Genomic DNA, 18,985 nt, shown 5'->3' with positions numbered 1-18,985 from the left:
CTCTCTCTCTCTCTCTGCTGTAGGCTAAGGAGTCCACTCTCTCTCTCTCTCTCTATTGTAGGGTAATAAGTCCACTCTTTCTCTCTACAGTAGGGTAATAAGTCCACTCTCTCTCTCTCTCTCTCTGCTGTAGGGTAATAAGTCCACTCTCTCTCTCTCTGCTGTAGGGTAGTAAGTCCACTCTCTCTCTCTTTCTGCTGTAAGGTAATAAGTCCCCTCTCTCTCTCTCTCTCTCGTTCTCTCTACAGTAGGGTAATAAGTCCTCTCTCTCTCTCTCTCTCTTTCTGCTGTAGGGTAAGAAGTCCCCCCTCCCTCTGATGTAGTTAAGACGTCCTCTCTCTCTTTCTCTCTCTCTCTCTCTCATTTTTTGCCTATTACAAACTTTGGTTAGGTTTTTCTTTCTCTCAATTTCTGTCTGGCTCTCTGGACCCTACCTCACCCCCCCTGGATGGGAAAGGATGATGATGATGATGATGACTGATGATGGCTGATGTCCCTCCAGCTCACACTCCCCTCTCTCACCCCTATTTTGCTGCCCTCCCCCCAGCTCATACCGCCCTCTTTCATATACCTCTCCACTCCATCCCTAAATCTCATCCTCAGTCTTCCCCTCCATCTCCCCCCCCCCCTCCACCTCACTCACATACACTCCTTTTGTTAATCTCTCGGTCTCCATCCCTCCATTTCATCCTCGGTCTCCCCCTCCCTCTCTCATTTGTTGCGTTAGTGGAAATGTAGACAAAGGGACATACTATGGAAAGGATGTAGAGCCAAAGCATTGTCTTTTTCTGCCACTGAGCTACATGAAACAAGTTACAAAAGGGCAAAAATTTGGGCCAAATTGATATTGTAAAAAAAAAAAAAAATGCAGATATGAAAACAAAATAAATAGCAAAAGAGAAAATGTTAAGATATACTAAATAAATCACTAAGGAAAAGGTGCTACAAACCCTCCCATCCGACCTACAATACTATCTATCTATCTATCTATAGCCCGACGCCCTAATCCCGCAAAGGGTGGCCGCAGACAAAACGCCTCCAAGTCACTCTGTCACCCACCATTTGACTCCCCTCCCCCCAACTCACCCCCCCCTCCCTCATATACCTCTCAACTCCATCCCTCCACAATACAATGTCTGATATTTTACCTTACTAAGTGATGGGTTGGGTGGTAGTCGGGAGCAGCCACCATCCACTCACTTGATGTAGTGTTGCCCTCAGGTGACTACACTCTGACATGCCAAATGGTTCCCTGTAACCCAAGACATATACTGTACAGAATGTGTGTGTGTGTGTGTGTGTGTGTGTGTGTGTGTGTGTGTTTGTGTGTGTGTGTGTGTAAATCTTAACAGGTTTAGAACAAAATACTCTTTAATAAAACACAAACATTTAATACATAAAGCAGTGTACAAAATATCAGTACACACACACACACACACACACAACACATTCTCAGTACACACAGATACACACACACATGCACACAACAGATTATCAGTACACACAAACACACACACTGACTCCATTAATTTCTGCAAGATTTTTGAGGACTGATTTTATTATTGATAATATTTTTTTAAATGATGAAAAATTCTTCACTCGAACATAGCCAGATTTTTGCTATGGGGGGGATGAATTTTGGTTGTCATTATTTTTAAGTTTCTAATTGTAATATATTTGGATTAATAAAAATTTGTTGAGTTTTAAGTGGTAAAGGAAGCAATAAGGGAGACAATCATTAATATTTAAATGAATAGATACTACCATCATCCACTCACTTGATGTAGTGCTGCCTACTTCATCCTTCACCTTTATCATTCTTTTTCTGTGTCTGTCCTCCTCTCTTCCTATTTCTCACCATCATCCACTCACTTGATGTAGTGCTGCCTACTTCATCCTTCACCTTTATCATTCTTTTTCTGTGTCTGTCCTCCTCTCTTCCTATTTCTCACCATCATCCACTCACTTGATGTAGTGCTGCCTACTTCTTCCTTAGCCTTTATCATTCTTTTTCTGTGTCTGTCCTCCTCTCTTCCTATTTCTCACCATCATCCACTCACTTGATGTAGTGCTGCCCACTTCTTCCTTCACCTTTATCATTCTTTTTCTGTGTCTGTCTTCCTCTCTTCCTATTTCTCACCATCATCCACTCACTTGATGTAGTGCTGCCCACTTCTTCCTTCACCTTTATCATTCTTTTTCTGTGTCTGTCCTCCTCTCTTCCTATTTCCCACCATCATCCACTCACTTGATGTAGTGCTGCCTACTTCTTCCTTCACCTTTATCATTCTTTTTCTGTGTCTGTCCTCCTCTCTTCCTATTTCTCCCATCTTTCCTGTCACTTTTTATTACTCTTCTTTCCTTTTCAGGTGGCTTTACATTGAGTGACAAGCCTAATGGTTTCCTGTAAGCCAGGAAACCATTTACAACGCTGGGTGGTAACCATATAACTAACCCATACGTGTTGTCTATGTCAACAAGTGGGTTGGCGGAGGGTTAGTGCCCCTCTCCGTAAAACAACTAACTCAAAGACAAACCCCCACCCCTTACTGGATTATGGCATCTGGCTAGAGATAGACAGACAGGTAGACAGATATAAAAACTGACCAAATGACTACCTCCCCATTCAGATTACCCCCCCCCTCTCCTGGTTATGCCCATATTTGCACAAGTAACATAAAAAAGAATGTTAAGGGATGATGTGGGGAATAAATCACTTAGGAGGAGGTGTTAGGGAATATCCTGAGCCAGGGAGTGTGTGGTATAAATGAAGCGTTGCATCCCTAACACTGCCTGAGATCTGGGTGATATACTGAGGCACTATAATGACAACAAGTATTAAAGTTATATTACACTATACTTCACTATATCATACAACACTATACTATACACCACTACACTATACCTTGCTACACTACTCTATATTACACTACACTACAACACACCATACTGTACTGCACTATATTACACTACACTACATAACACTACACTATATCTTGCAACACTATATTACACCTTTCTACACTACATTATATTACACTATATCACCCTACACTACATCACAACACACCACACTATACCAAACTACACAATACCTTGCTACACTACACTATATTACCCTACAATACATCACAACACTATACTGCACTGCCATAGTACCTTGCTAAACTACACTCTCACCATACACTATATTTATCACAGTCGCCATCAGCAGCAGCAGCAGCAGCGGCAAGGTCATCTTTTTCATCACCAGCCTATAAAGTTCCATCTGAAGAGAGAGAAACTTATTAGTGTGGTGTGGTATGGTGTGGGGTGGTGTGGTGTGGTGTGAGATATGGTGGTGTGGTGTTGTAGTGTGTAGTGTGTGGTGTGGTGTGGCATAGTGCATAATGGGTGAGATGTATTGTGTAATGGTGTGGTGGTGTGGTGTGGTATGGCAGTGTGGTGTGGTGTCGTGTGGTATAATGTGAATATACAGAACAGGATATACTGTATACTGTATCTATTGTGTAAGAGAAAGAAAGATTCAACTCTGTCTATCTATCTATTGCCAGATGCCTCACTCCTGTACGGGGTGGCCACAAACAAATCACCTCCATGTCACTCTGTCCTCCACCATTTCACTGCCCTGGTCCCAGCTCAAACCCCCATCTCTCATATACCTCTTCACTCCAACCCTCCATCTCATCCTTGGCCTCCCCCTCCCTCACATGCACTCTCCTCATCAGTCTCTTGCTCTCCATCCTCTCATCAAAGGTCCTGGTGACAAATGAAAGTCCACTCCATCTCATCCTTGGCCTCCCCCTCCCTCACATGCACTCTCCTCATCAGTCTCTTGCTCTCCATCCTCTCATCAAAGGTCCTAGTGCCAAATCAAAGCCCATATATAAGGTCAATCTTCAACCAGTTTCAAGTTATGGCCCTCTGAAAATCCGTGACCTTGATTCTGACCTCTCAAAGTCACTCGATTACCTCCAAAATTCAATCACTTCCTTTTGGGACCGGTGCCACATATCCCGAAGGTTTCATGTAATTTCATTTGGCCGTTTTTCTGTAATGTTACTAGCAAGGAAACACAGAATCAAACTCAACCGAAAACAATACCTTCCCAGACCCAGTCCCTGGTGGGGTAATTAGATATACAGAGACAGACAGACAGACAGACACAGACAGAGAGAATTGATGGATCATATACCAAGCCATCACATAAAGGGAGGCCAAGGATGAGATGGAGGGATGGAGTGGAGAGGTATATGTGAGAGGGGGTGTGAGCTGGGGGGAGGGCAGCGAAATGGCAGGGGACAGGGCGACATGGAGGCGATTCAGGCGATGGATAGATAGAGATAGATGCTGTCAACCTCACCTAATCAGCCCCTCGGCCTTGAGCGACCTGGCAGCTAGTTTCCGCAGTTTGGCCTCCTGTTGTTTCGTGATGCAGGCTTCAGGGACACACACGGCACCGTTGATCCGCACCTTCCTCCTGCCCAGGCCCTCCACCACCTGCTGCCACCCCTCCAACCCCAGATGGCTACACGGAAAGTCCACACCATAGTATCTAGGTGGAAAAAAAGATGGTTTGTATATGAGAGAGGGGTGTGTGAGTTGGGGGAAGGGCAGTGTGATGGCAGGGGACAGGGAGACGTGGAGGCAATTTGTTGTGGCCACCTCCTACAGACAGATAAACAGACAAATAGATACACAGATACAGGTAGATAGAAAGTCCTGTCCATAGTATCTGTGTGGAAAAAAATGGTGGTTTGTATACGAGAAGGGGGTGTGTGAGTTGGGGGAAGGGCAGTGTGATGGCAGGAAATAAAGGGTGGTTCATACATTGCCCCCTCCTACCCCTCCACCACCCACGGCCACCCCTCCACCCCCAGACTGTAGCAGGGAAAGTCCACACTGTAATATCTAAGTGGAAAGACAGGGGGATGGGGAGTGAAAGACTAACTGAGAGAATGTATGTGAGTGAGGCAGTGGGAGGGAGACTGAGGATGAGATGGAAGGTGGAGTGGAGAGGATGGAGAGTGAGAGACTAACAAGGAGAGTGTATGTAAGTGAGGTGGAGAGGGGGAAAAGGAGAGAAAGAGGGTGAGATGGAGGGATCGAGGGGAGAGGATGAAGAGTGAGAGACTAGTGAGTGAGGTGGACAGAGGGAGAGGGAGGGGGGGACCAAGGATGGAGTGGAGAGAGAGAGGGAGAGAGAAATACTAATAAACACAGAACAAAAAATCCACACCAGTTCAATTCTAACACACAGCATGGCCAGACTAACCCTCCTGGCGGCTGCAGTAGTCTTGTCATGTCCACGGCCCGGCCCTCCCCGCCCTTCCCCACGCCCGACAGCACCAGCACCACCCTGGCCACGTCAGGAAGGCCGCTGACAGAGGCCGGAGGCACGGACGAGGTTATGTGGACGTCTGAAGGCAATATGGACACTTACAGGCTGACACAACACATTCTATCTATCTATCTTATCTATCTACCTGTCTATCTATCTATATCTGTCTGTCTGTCTGTCTATCTATCTATCTATCTATTGCCAGACGCCTTAATCCAGTAAGAGGTGGCCACAAACAAATCGCCTCCATGTTGCCCTGTCCCCCGCCATTTCACTGCCCTGCTCCCAGCTCACACCCTCCTCTCTTATATACCTCTCCACTCCATCCCTACACCTCATCTTCAGTCTCCCCTTCCCTCTCCCTCCCTCCACTTCACCCACATACACCCTCTTGGTCAGTCTTTCATTCTCCATTCTCTCCACATGTCCAAACCACCTCAGTGTATTTCTCCTAATTTTCTCAACCACATCCACACCACAACCTTCCTTCACTTCTTCATTCGCCAACCTGTCCCTCACTGCCAAAAATGCTGTACTGTATATACACCTTACACAGCCAGCTATGTATACTCAAGAGCTGTGTATACTCGTGGCCTGTATACTCACGCAGCCAGGTTAAACTGCTGAGGGTGTGTAGCGCGGGCAGGAGTGTAGTGGCCTGGGTGTCGGAGGTGATGGCGACCCACAACTCCTTCACTGTGGCCGGCAGTCTGGGGATGAGGCCGGCGGTGATGTGGCCACACACACCCTCCACACGACACCTGTCAATGTTGTGTATTTCAGTGGCCATTTTTTTTTTTTTTTCTTATTTCAGTGGGAATGAGAGACTGACTAGAAGAGCATATGTGAGTAAGGAGGAGGAGGAGACCTAGGATGAGATGGGGGGATGGAGATAAAAGGATGAAGAATGAGAGACTGACTAGAAGAGTGTACAGACAGACAGATTAAGGTGTCTGGCAATAGATAGATAAATAGATTGACAGATGGACATACAGATAGACAGACAGATAGATATAGATAGACAGATACATACACAGATTGGCTCAATAGTAACCCTACACCTGGGGTGGGAAAGATCAGAATGGATGAAGAAGATGATGATGATGATGATGATCCTGATGGTGGTGGTGACAACGAGTGAGGGAGCACTAACCGAGTGTTTTGGTGCAGTAGCGGGTCGATAAGGTTGTCTGAGGTGCCTGTTGATGTTGTGTTGTGGTGGTAGTGGCTCAACAATCGCACATACACAGTGAGTTCGTTGGCCGAGATGACATGCAGCAGCTGGTGGAGGTGTGGCAGGGCGTGTGGGTCCCCCGCCACCAGCACCGTCACTCTCCTGCCACGTACAAATGGCAGGATTTTCAGCATCTTGTCAACAGTGTCGTCTTTAACAGTTATATCTGTCATATCAGCCAACTGACCCGCCACCTCGATGTAGGAGAAGGGTCTGAATTGGTCTACTAACACTCCAGCTGTGTTGAGGTCCTGCTCCAGCTGCAGTCCTGCTTCAGCACTCACACTCCAGTCAGGCAGCACCACTGACCTCAGCCTGTGCTAGAGAATGTGCAGTGAGTCACAGCAGGGACCAAGTACTGTCATATGCTATGTGACATGGTCAGGGCCACAGCAGTGCAGTGGTATAGCCACAGGAGTGGCCTGGGCCACCCTGGCCACTCCTGAATTATGCCTGGACACCTCAAATTTCCAGAGGACCACCTCCAGACCATCCTAAAGACTTCTCCTTGGGCCAGCCCATATGTGGGTTTGGCCAGCCCTCCACCAACACATATTACACATTCCTGACACATTTCAGCACCACCACTGAAACACTGTGACCAGATCATGTATAGATTATCACTTACAATAAACAAACAAATTAAGTTTTAATATGGAATGGTACAGTACCTGGTGTTAATATGGTATGATACAGTACCTGATGTTAGTATTACATAGTACAGTATGGTACAATACCTGGTGTTAGCAGCCAGTGCCTGGGCCACCTGGCAAGCCCACTGGACCTGACTGGTGGTAACCTGGGACAGGTCCAGGTGAATCTCACTGTTATCCTGTGGCAGCGACACCAGACTGCATGGTGACACACCAGGCATCACACGGACTTCTGTTGTGGTGACAACACCAGCATTTACGCCACACTACACTACACTACATCATGGACATGGAAATCAGAAGCACAGACAGACCCTTCACATCACAGTTAATGACACGTGTGGCACCTCCCCCCCCCCAACTAATATCCTTGGTGACATGACACTGGACAAACCTTCAAGCACTACACACCGTACAAGACATCAGAGAGACAACAGGGCAAAGGTGGAGTGTTGAAGAAGCCTGTGTCCTGTTCCTAACTCAACAAATAAACACAGTGAGGATTTGTAGCCTGGCATTAACTTACACACCACTGAACACAAAGTACATTACAGTACATGCATGTACACCCTGACTTGTGCATCATGTAACACTGGCCATGGGGAAGTCTGCACAGTGAATGTATTGTGATGTACCTGTAGCTTGGCCCCATAAATAGGTAGCTGCTTATTTATGGTTGATGTGTCTGCTCGCTAAACAGGCATCAAACAACAACAAAAACATGAACAACAATACAGTGACCTCTGAGAGTGCGGCTAACCTTTGATGGCATGAGGGTGTTGTAAGATGGTGGAGGTAACAGCTGTAGCCTGGTGGTCACTGCTCAACACCACATGCAGCTCGTTAAGGTGTAGCCCAACAGGTGTATCCCGGCCACTCAGGTGTCCCATCACGACATCTACAACACACCTGCAACACCACACATCACAACATCACTCTCGCTTCATCAAACAACATCACTCTCACTTCATCAAACAACATCACTCTCGCTTCATCAAACACAACATCACTCTCGGTTCATCAAACAACATCACTCTCGCTTCATCAAACACAACATCACTCTCGCTTCATCAAACAACATCACTCTCGCTTCATCAAACACAACATCACTCTCGCTTCATCAAACAACATCACTCTCGCTTCATCAAACACAACATCACTCTCGCTTCATCAAACACATCATCACTCTCGCTTCATCAAACACATCACTCTCGCTTCATCAAACAACATCACTCTCGCTTCATCAAACACATCACTCTCACTTCATCAAACATATTACTCTCACTTCATCAAACATAACATCACTCTCGCTTCATCAAACAACATCACTCTCGCTTCATCAAACACATCACTCTCGCTTCATCAAACACAACATCACTCTCGCTTCATCAATCACTCTCGCTTCATCAAACATCACTCTCGCTTCATCAAACACAACATCACTCTCACTTCATCAAACACATCACTCTCGCTTCATCAAACACAACATCACTTTCACTTCATCAAACATAACATCACTCTCGCTTCATCAAACACATCACTCTCGCTTCATCAAACACAATATCACTCTCGCTTCATCAAACATCACTCTCACTCCATCAAACACAACATCACTCTCGCTTCATCAAACACAACATCACTCTCGCTTCATCAAACACAACATCACTCTCGCTTCATCAAACACAACATCACTCTCGCTTCATCAAACACAACATCACTCTCGCTTCATCAAACACAACATCACTCTCGCTTCATCAAACAACATCACTCTCGCTTCATCAAACAACATCACTCTCGCTTCATCAAACAACATCACTCTCGCTTCATCAAACAACATCACTCTCGCTTCATCAGACACATCACTCTCGCTTCATCAAACACAACATCTCTCGCTTCATGTAACACATCACTCTCGCTTCACATAACACATCACTCTCGCTTCATCAAACACAACATCACTCTCGCTTCATCTAACACAACATCACTCTTGCTTCATCAAACACATCACTCTCGCTTCATCTAACACATCACTCTCGCTTCATCAAACACAATATCACTCTCGCTTCATCTGACACATCACTCTCGCTTCATCAGACAACATCACTCTTGCTTCATCTAACACATCACTCTCGCTTCATGTAACACATCACTCTCGCTTCATCAAACACATCACTCTCTCTTCATCTAACACATCACTCTCGCTTCATCTAACACAACATCACTCTCGCTTCATCAAACACATCACTCTCACTTCATCAAACACATCACTCTCACTTCATGTAACACAACATCACTCTCGCTTCATCAAACACAACATCACTCTCGCTTCATCTGACACAACATCACTCTCGCTTCATCTGACACAACATCACTCTCGCTTCATCTGACACATCACTCTCGCTTCATCAAACACAACATCACTCTCACTTCATCAAACACAACATCACCCTCACTTCACCTGACACATCACTCTCGCTTCATCTGACACAACATCACTCTCGCTTCATCTGACACAACATCTCTCGCTTCATCAAACACAACATCACTCTCGCTTCATCTAACACATCACTCTCGCTTCATCTGACATCACTCTCGCTTCATCAAACACATTTCTCGCTTCATGTAACACATCACTCGTTTCATGTAACACAACATCACTCTCGCTTCATCAAACACAACATCACTCTCGCTTCATCTAACACAACATCACTTTTGCTTCATCTAACACAACATCACTCTCGCTTCATCAAACATAACATCACTCTCGCTTCATCTGACACAACATCACTCTCGCTTCATCAGACACAACATCACTCTTGCTTCATCTAACACATCACTCTCGCTTCATGTAACACATCACTCTCACTTCATGTAACACAACATCACTCTCGCTTCATCAAACACATCACTCTCGCTTCATCTAACACAACATCACTCACTTCATCTAACACAACATCACTCTCGCTTCATCTGACACAACATCACTCTCCCTTCATCAAACACAACATCACTCTCGCTTCATCTGACACAACATCACTCTCGCTTCATCTGACACAACATCACTCTCCCTTCATCAAACACAACATCACTCTCGCTTCATCAAACACAACATCACCCTCGCTTCACCTGACACATCACTCTCGCTTCATCTGACACAACATCACTCTCGCTTCATCTGACACAACATCACTCTCGCTTCATCAGACACAACATCACTCTTGCTTCATCTAACACATCACTCTCGCTTCATGTAACACAACATCACTCTCGCTTCATCAAACACATCACTCTCGCTTCATCTAACACAACATCACTCTCACTTCATCTAACACAACATCACTCTCGCTTCATCAAACACAACATCACTCTCACTTCATCAAACACAACATCACTCACTTTATGTAACACATCACTCTCGCTTCATGAAACACATCACTCTCGCTTCATCTGACACAACATCACTCTCCCTTCATCAAACACAACATCACTCTCGCTTCATCAAACACAACATCACCCTCGCTTCACCTGACACATCACTCTCGCTTCATCTGACACAACATCACTCTCGCTTCATCTGACACAACATCACTCTCGCTTCATCTGACACAACATCACTCTCGCTTCATCAAACACAACATCACTCTCGCTTCATCTAACACATCACTCTCGCTTCATCTGACATCACTCTCACTTCATCAAACACAACATCGCTCTCGCTTCATCAGACACAACATCACTCTCGCTTCATGTAACACATCACTCTCACTTCATGTAACATAACATCACTCTCGCTTCATGTAACACAACATCACTCTCGCTTCATCTAACACAACATCACTTTCGCTTCATCTGACATCACTCTCGCTTCATCTAACACAACATCACTCTCGCTTCATCAGACACACCATCACTCTCGCTTCATCAAACACATCACTCTCACTTCATCTGACACAACATCACTCTCGCTTCATCAGACACAACATCACTCTCGCTTCATCTAACACATCACTCTCGCTTCATCAAACACAACATCACTCTCGCTTCATCAAACACAACATCACTCTCGCTTCATCAAACACAACATCACTCTCGCTTCATCAAACACAACATCACTCTCGCTTCATCAGACACAACATCACTCTCGCTTCATCTGAGACATCACTCTCGCTTCACCAGACACAACATCACTCTCACTTCATCTGAGACAACATCACTCTCGCTTCATCTAACACAACATCACTCTCGCTTCATCTAACACATCACTCTCGCTTCATCTGAGACAACATCACTCTCGCTTCATCTAAAGCAACATCACTCTCGCTTCATCTAAAACAACATCACTCTCGCTTCATCTAACACAACATCACTCTCGCTTCATCAAACACATCACTCTCGCTTCATGTAACACAACATCACTCTCGCTTCATCTAACACAACATCACTCTCGCTTCATCTAACACAACATCACTCTCGCTTCACGTATACAGAGAAAATAAGAATATAATAAGCTATGGCAATGGATATTGAATTTGGCTCTCTTTTGTACTGTTTTTGATTTTTTCTTGGAAGGAACGGCTTGCGGGCTCCTGGCCTTTGGTTCCTTCTTCCTTAAAAAAAAAGAAAAAAAAACTTCTCCCTGCTCCCCACCTCATAAATATAAAGTGAAGCTTGTATATTATTAGAATTTGTCTGGGAAAATACTGAGCGTAACATAATCATTTGTATTGTATCATTTATGTAGGTTCCAACGTGCCTGTATGCATCAATCTTGGTCACCTCAAGGCGGATCTCTATGCTGCTTGATCTCTGGCAGCCTCCCCATTCAGTCCCTTATTCCAAAGGTCACACTCTATGGCCTCATCCCAGGTCTTTTTCACAACACTACCCCTCATTCACACATCTCACTTTCCATACCCAACTTTGTATTTATATAGCTACTTATAATAAATACCAGTAATGTTCATAAAGGCTATATTGCTACACACACCAAGCAAATCATTTTTCTTATAAAATTCTATGTTGTGGACTACAATAAATCACACCAAATCAAAGAGTCAGGCTTCATCTGCATTCCTAATACAATTCAAATGTGGCTTTAATAGAGTCTCTGAGGAAAATAATGTACCTCTCATCAAACGTAAACCAGCTTATGAAAATCTAAATAAGTCTGTCATTGCTAGAAATATTCATCCATCCATCCATCATCCAATCCTACTTCGCCCCACGAGGAGTGCAGGAGCCCGGGGCCAGGCAAGATGGTCCCGACATTTATGGTGAGAGTTAAAAAAATAAAAAAATAAAAAAAATAAAGTGTGTGCATATACTAACACAGCGTGGGGGTGGACAAGACACTGGAGCAGTGTGTCGGTGGATGCTGTTGGCAGTGGGTGCATGAAGTGCTGCTTGACGGTCAGTTCAACACGACAGTCCTTGACAGATATGACACGCAGTAGCTGGTGCAGGTGGGGCAGGTGGTCAGGGTCACCACTCAGCTGGACCTTGACTCTCCTGGGACTGGTAAATGGAAGGGTTGGCACCATCTGTTCTACATCACTGTCTTCAATGGTTATGTCTGTCATCACCGACACATCACTGACTTTCTTTATGTAGGAGAAGGGTCTGAATTGGTCCACTAACACTCCAGCTGTGTTGAGGTCTTGCTCCAGCTGCAGTCCTGCTTTGGCACTCAGACTCCAGTCAGGAAGCACCACTGACCTCAGTCTGTGCCAGAGAATGTGTGTGAGTCACAGCAGGGCCCAGGTACTGTATTATGCTATGTGACACAGTGACAGCCACAGTGGTGATAAAGTACAGTACTGTTATGTGACAGTATTTAGTGTCAGCCACTGCAGTGACAAGTATTATGCTATGACACAGTAATCAGACAGAGGCAAAGAATGACAGGTGAGAAACACAGTAGTGCTGAAAAATCATGATGAGATCATGTAAACATTACTACTTAAATATAAGTGAAACCACCATGGTCTTAATTATGGCATGGCACAGTAAAGTACACAGGGACGCATCCAGCACTTTGGAAATGGCTGGCAGAATTCCCTGCAGGATTACCACAAATCTGAGTCCATGCTGATGCATTATAATTCATCAAAATTTATTACATAATCCCACTTTCACTAAAATGATTGTACGATATCAATGTAAGATATTTTTTTATATATACTGTATTTTGGTTAATTATATTTTCTTTTACTAAAAGTAATTACTGATCAGCTGAAAAGGGAAGGGATGGTTATGCCCCACACCCACCCCTAAATCTGTGCCTGGTACAGTACCTGGTGTTAGCAGCCAGTGCCTGGGCCACCTGGCAGGCCCACTGGACCTGACTGGTGGTAACCTGGGACAGGTCCAGGTGAATCTCACTGTTATCCTGTGGCAGTGACACCAGACTACATGGTGACACACCAGGCATCAAACGGACTTCTGTTGTGGTGACAACAACAGCATTATTTACTGCATAATAACACCATAAATTACTCTGATATGATAACACAACACATTATTTGATGCACAATAACTTCACCAAAGTAAGCACTGCTGGAAGGATTATATCACACAGAGAATAACTTATATTACATCATGGACTAAATACTGTACATTATACTGTATTTTATTGTAAACATAAATTAAACTCAGTACACAGCAGCTTCTATAACCAAAGGAACTTTGAAGATAAAACAGTGTGTGTATGTGTCTATATGCATGTGTGTTGGGGGAGGGGGGGTGGGGGGGAACTAACCTTTGATGGCATGAGGGTGTTGTAAGATGGTGGAGGTAACAGCTGTAGCCTGCTGGTCATTGCTCAACACAACATGCAACTCATTAAGGTGTAGCCCATCAGGTGTATCCCGGCCACTCAGGTGTCCCATCACTACATCCACAACACACCTGCAACATAAGCTCACCTTATTTCTTGTACCACAAAGTCGCTTGTAAACAGAACTAGTCAGCTTAGCAGGCTTTAAACATCACTTTCTTAGCCATTCAAATACAGTATGACGGCTCAGTCCTTTTATTGATACTGTTGTCTTTTTAATACTGACATTAATTGCACATATAACATCTATCGATCTCTCGCCAGACGCCATAATCCGGTAAGGGGTGGGGGTTTGTCTCTGAGTTAGTTGTTTTATGGGGAGGGGCACTAACCCTCCACCAACCCACTTGTTGACACGTAAGGAACATGTATGGGTTGGTTATATGGTTACTATCCAGCATTGTAAATGGTTTCCTGGCTTACAAGAAACCATTAGGCTTGTCACTCAATACAAAGCCACCTGAAAAGGAAAGAAGAGTAATAAAAAGTGACAGGAACGACGGGAGTAATAGGAAGAGAGGAGGACAGACACAGAAAAAGAATGATAAAGGTGAAGGAAGAAGTAGGCAGCACTACATCAGGTGAGTGGATAATGGTGAGAAATAGGAAGAGAGGAGGACAGACACAGAAAAAGAATGATAAAGGTGAAGGAAGAAGTAGGCAGCACTACATCAAGTGAGTGGATGATGGCTGCCACCACATTTAACTAATATTTATACAACAGTCATTATTACAGACTTCAAAATGGAAAAAACTGAGGCAAAATATGATGAAAGGCAAATTCCAACCAGCAATGGAGTCTTGACCAGGAATACTTATTAAAATCACACCCTCCTCCTGTCCTTAGCTGGGAAAAAAAGCAAAAGGAATTATAGCTTTCATTTTATACCCTCCCACCCTTAGCAGGGAAAAAAGCAAAAGAAAAAAGCAAAGGAAGAAAGCAAAAGAAACTACAGCTTTCATTTTATAACCTCCTCCCACTCTTAGATGGCAAAATGGTGTGGCTGAGAATAATGGAGGGAACTAACCGGGCGTCGGGATGGATCAGCCGCTGCAGAAGGTGATCCGTTGTCATGTCTGGCTTGGGATGCTGGTAATGCTGCCACGCCCTCAGGTGCACGCGGCACTCCTTCTCCGACACCACCTCCAGCAGCTGGTGGAGGTGCGGCAGGTCACTCGGGTCGCCGGTGAGGTCAAAGTTCACTACTCGAGGAGTCAGCTGGGGCATCAGCGAGGCGAATCCGGCCACACGAGCACTAGTTATCTCCAAGACGTCCTCATTGCTGAAGTATGACTCGGCAATGCAGCGTCCGGTCTGGTCGTCACACTTGGTCTCGGCCAGGACCTCAAGCCACTGGTCCTGTGTTTCAACGCCGGTCTCGTGAAACAGCTGGACTAACTCCTGCGTCACGTTCTTCTTGACGCCATCCTTTCGCAGACTGAGCAGCCCCGCCAGGTGCTTCAGTATGTTGTTGTACTTGGTCACATCCACGGAGCTCTTGCTCAACATGTTCAGGACGTGTCTGATGACGCCGCTACCGTGAGAATGTTCGTCAAACTCCTGTAGCAAGGCCGAGGTTTTCTCCGAGGGCGAGACCGTTGTCCTGAGTGAGACGTAGAAGTGCCTGTCTGTAATGGCCTGCAGCAGCCCCTGAGCAGCAAAGTAATCATGACTACCCTTGTGTGGAAAGCAAAGCTGCTGTTCCTGACCCAGGTTCCTCTTAATCACTGTTGACGTCAAGAAAGACGAGACAACATCCTTGAACTGAATCTTGTCATCGTGATCAAACATGGATTTTAGTCTTTTCTTGGAAGTGAAGGACAGAAGCACTTCATCAAGACTGACAGATATGAGGGCCTCCATGGAGAGGTTTCTGATGAATTTCCTCACCTTCTCTTCCGTTTCCTCCAGGTCAAGGTGTCCCGCAGCGTCACCTCCCATAAGGCGTTGCAGCAGCTTGTCCACCAGCATGTCGTACAGCATCACGTACAGCTCTGTCACGGTGGTCACCTGGTTCACCTGGTCTGGTCGGTAGGCCCACAGGTACACCAATATCACCAGATTCATTGGAAACCTGTAGAACTCCTGGAAGTGATTGGATTTCTCCACATAATTCCGGAGATCCTCAGAGCTCTCCTTACTCTTCCCCTGCTTGATCAGTTGCCTGTGGTACGTCTCGGCAAAAATGCCCTGTTCGTTTTCCGGGATGCCCTGGATATCGAGTGTTATTTTGTTATACTCAGGGGGCACGGTCTTCAGGAACCGTCGGGTGTGCTCCTTCCTGGATGTGCAGAGGAGGGTGTGGTGCCTGTCCTTGCTCAGGTGTAATATTTCCTGCACCAGCCTGCGGGAACTGGCACTGAATTCGTCCACACCGTCCAGAATGAAGAAGAGTTTGAGGTTTAGGATGAAGGTGATGTCGTCATCAGTGAGGCCGGCACAGGTGTTGGGGAGGAGGTTCCTGATCAGCTTTGTGAGAGAGTCAGCATGGCAGCTCTTACACTCTAGGGGGATCACCAAGTCATATGTGTTTAGGCCCTGGATGGAGGTACTACACTTGGCCCACTCCAGCATGCACCATTTAGTCAGTGTGGTCTTCCCTGCACCTGCCACTCCCCTCACCATTATCAGAGGCACTTCATTACCTGAGCTGGCCACCTGGAGCATTTCCCTGAGATTAACCCTCCTTGTATTGCCAAGATGATCCACCACAGTCATACTCAGCTCTGTGAACACAGACTGCAGGTTGATGTGCGTGTCAAAGCCTTCCCGGAATGAGATGGGGTTAATGCTATCAAACATCTTCACTTTTGCCCTGAACTCCCCAGCACCTTTCTCCCTGAAGGTCTTCTCCATACATGCCTGTCGCAGTAAAGCCTTGCACTGCTGTATCTCGGCATCGGTCAGCGGCTGGTCCCTCACCTGATTCACAACAAGATTCAGGTCATCCATGCGCTTCTGTTTGGTGGTTTGGTCCACGCTGTACCTCAAGCTGGCCGTCTCAATGATACTCACAAACAACGCCCTCAGTTCCTCAATCTTGTCCCTCACTTCCTTCTTGGTTCTCTTGACCAGCTTGTGAAACAGGTGGTTCCTCTCGTCCTTCAGTGACTTTAGGTGGTTCTCAAGCTCACCTGGCTTATTCCACACATCACTGTCTCTTGGCGCCAGGTTCTGACAGGCAGACTTGATGACAACGAAGAGCAAGGTGACGTCAAACTCGTCACAGGCTGGGTTGGCGCGGATCTGCTCATTCATGGTCTTGTTGAAGATCTTGTTGTAGAGGGACCGCGCCATCCCCACGTCTTGCAGCAAATAGTCCTCCAGAGTCTTGGCTGGGTCCTTGTTGGGGCAGCCAAGACAAAACACCCAGTACATGAGGTCACGCCCGATGTACGCCACCATCTTGATCAGCGGCAGCAGATGGAAGTCCTCCTCACCGATTGGGGCGGCCATGGTTGTGCAGGTGGTTGCAGCCGGGCTTGTCATGGTTGCGTGAGTGGTTGCTGGAGTGGTCAGGGTGGTGGTGGTGGTAGTGGCAGTTATGTGGTAATGCAAGTGGAATCTGGAGTGGTTGGGGTGGTGGTGGTGGTGGTGGTAGTTGCGGTTGCCGTGGTAGTGTGAGTGGCAGGTGGAGTGGTCAGGGTGGTGGTGGTGGTAGTGGCAGTTGCCGTGGTAGTGTGAGTGGCAGTTGGAGTGGTTAGGGTGGTGGTAGTGGTAGTGGTTGCCAAGATAATTATGTTACATGAAGAAGGTTGTGGTTGCTGGAGTAGTTTGCCTGGTAAGGGTCACGTCCAGCCGTCATCTGTGGTCCTCATCGCATGGCTCATCTCACCTGGGAAAGGAAATGAATTAGCACATGATGTTTTAAGAGGGTTAGGCAAATTGTGAGAAGTGTTAATGCTGAGATACTGACATGGGTTGATACAGCGTTATTTATTTAGAACTGCCTAATTAGATGATATGTGCAGTACGTCCTTGATTGTGAGGCCTGGGGGGGCTAGGTTTATGATGGAAGAATTGAGAGGAAGGACAGGATTGGAGTGTACTGGTGCTGTGATAAGGAGGGGTACAATGAGATGGTTTGGGAGGAAGGATGGGACTGGAGTGTACTGGTGTTGTGATAAGGAGGGGTACATTGAGATGGTTTGGGAGGAAGGATGGGACTGGAGTGTATTGGTGTTGTGATGAGGAGGGGTAGACTGAGATGGTTTGGGAGGAAGGATGGGACTGGAGTGTACTGGTGTTGTGATGAGGAGGGGTAGATTGAGATGGTTTGGGAGGAAGGATGGGACTGGAGTGTATTGGTGTTGTGATGAGGAGGGGTAGACTGAGATGGTTTGGGAGGAAGGATGGGACTGGAGTGTATTGGTGTTGTGATGAGGAGGGGTAGATTGAGATGGTTTGGGAGGAAGGATGGGACTGGAGTGTATTGGTGTTGTGATGAGGAGGGGTAGACTGAGATGGTTTGGGAGGAAGGATGGGACTGGAGTGTATTGGTGTTGTGATGAGGAGGGGTAGACTGAGATGGTTTGGGAGGAAGGATGGGACTGGAATGTGTTCGTGTTGTGATGAGGAGGGGTAGACTGAGATGGTTTGGGCACGCGGAGAGGATGGGGGATGACAACTGAGTGCAGAAAGTGAGAAGTGATAATGTTGGGAGTGGGGCTGTGCAAGGCAGACCAAAAAAGACCTAGGACGAGGCCATACAGTGTGACCTCAGGGATAAGTGACTGAACAGGGAGGCTGCCAAAGATCGAGCAGCATGGAAAGCCACCATTAGGCGACCAAGGCCAACACATGTAAGCATATTGGAGCCTTTATAAATGAAACGAAACAAAACAAAACATTAACATTGAGCGTGTGTGTGTGTGTGTGTAATTCACCGGGTCGGTCAGGATCACTTGATGGTCGTGATGGT

At 46.1% G+C, this 18,985-nt stretch overlaps 1 protein-coding gene across 1 annotated transcript; it reads right to left on the bottom strand.

Annotated features, from left to right (window-relative positions):
• Positions 1 to 2,783: 2,783 nt before the first annotated feature.
• On the bottom strand, positions 2,784 to 17,507 carry LOC145400725 (uncharacterized). Its single transcript, XM_080273160.1, has 11 exons — positions 15,092 to 17,507; positions 13,986 to 14,134; positions 13,522 to 13,699; positions 12,557 to 12,949; positions 7,989 to 8,137; positions 7,313 to 7,460; positions 6,495 to 6,890; positions 5,948 to 6,102; positions 5,276 to 5,420; positions 4,364 to 4,528; positions 2,784 to 2,820 (listed from the first exon to the last, which is right to left on the bottom strand). Exons 1-11 carry the CDS (start codon positions 17,467 to 17,469, stop codon positions 2,784 to 2,786), a joined length of 4,293 nt encoding a protein of 1,430 aa, XP_080129286.1. The 5' UTR covers positions 17,470 to 17,507.
• Between the last annotated feature and the right edge of the window lie 1,478 nt (positions 17,508 to 18,985).

Source organism: Coenobita brevimanus, chromosome 53 (genome assembly GCF_032717465.1).
Source record: "Coenobita brevimanus isolate Jiangsu-jjx chromosome 53, ASM3271746v2, whole genome shotgun sequence".
Lineage (NCBI taxonomy): Eukaryota > Metazoa > Arthropoda > Malacostraca > Decapoda > Coenobitidae > Coenobita > Coenobita brevimanus.
Note: the sequence above shows the minus strand (reverse complement) of the source record. Positions and strands in the feature narration are given on the sequence as shown.

Coding starts and splice junctions, on each gene's coding strand:
- LOC145400725 (XM_080273160.1), bottom strand. CDS start 17,469: ATGGTGGCGTACATCGGGCGTGACCTCATGTACTGGGTGTTTTGTCTT. Junction 12,950..13,521: donor GCACTGGCTGCTAACACCAG/GTACTGTACCAG, acceptor TCTCTGGCACAG/ACTGAGGTCAGTGGTGCTTC. Junction 6,891..7,312: donor GCACTGGCTGCTAACACCAG/GTATTGTACCAT, acceptor TCTCTAGCACAG/GCTGAGGTCAGTGGTGCTGC.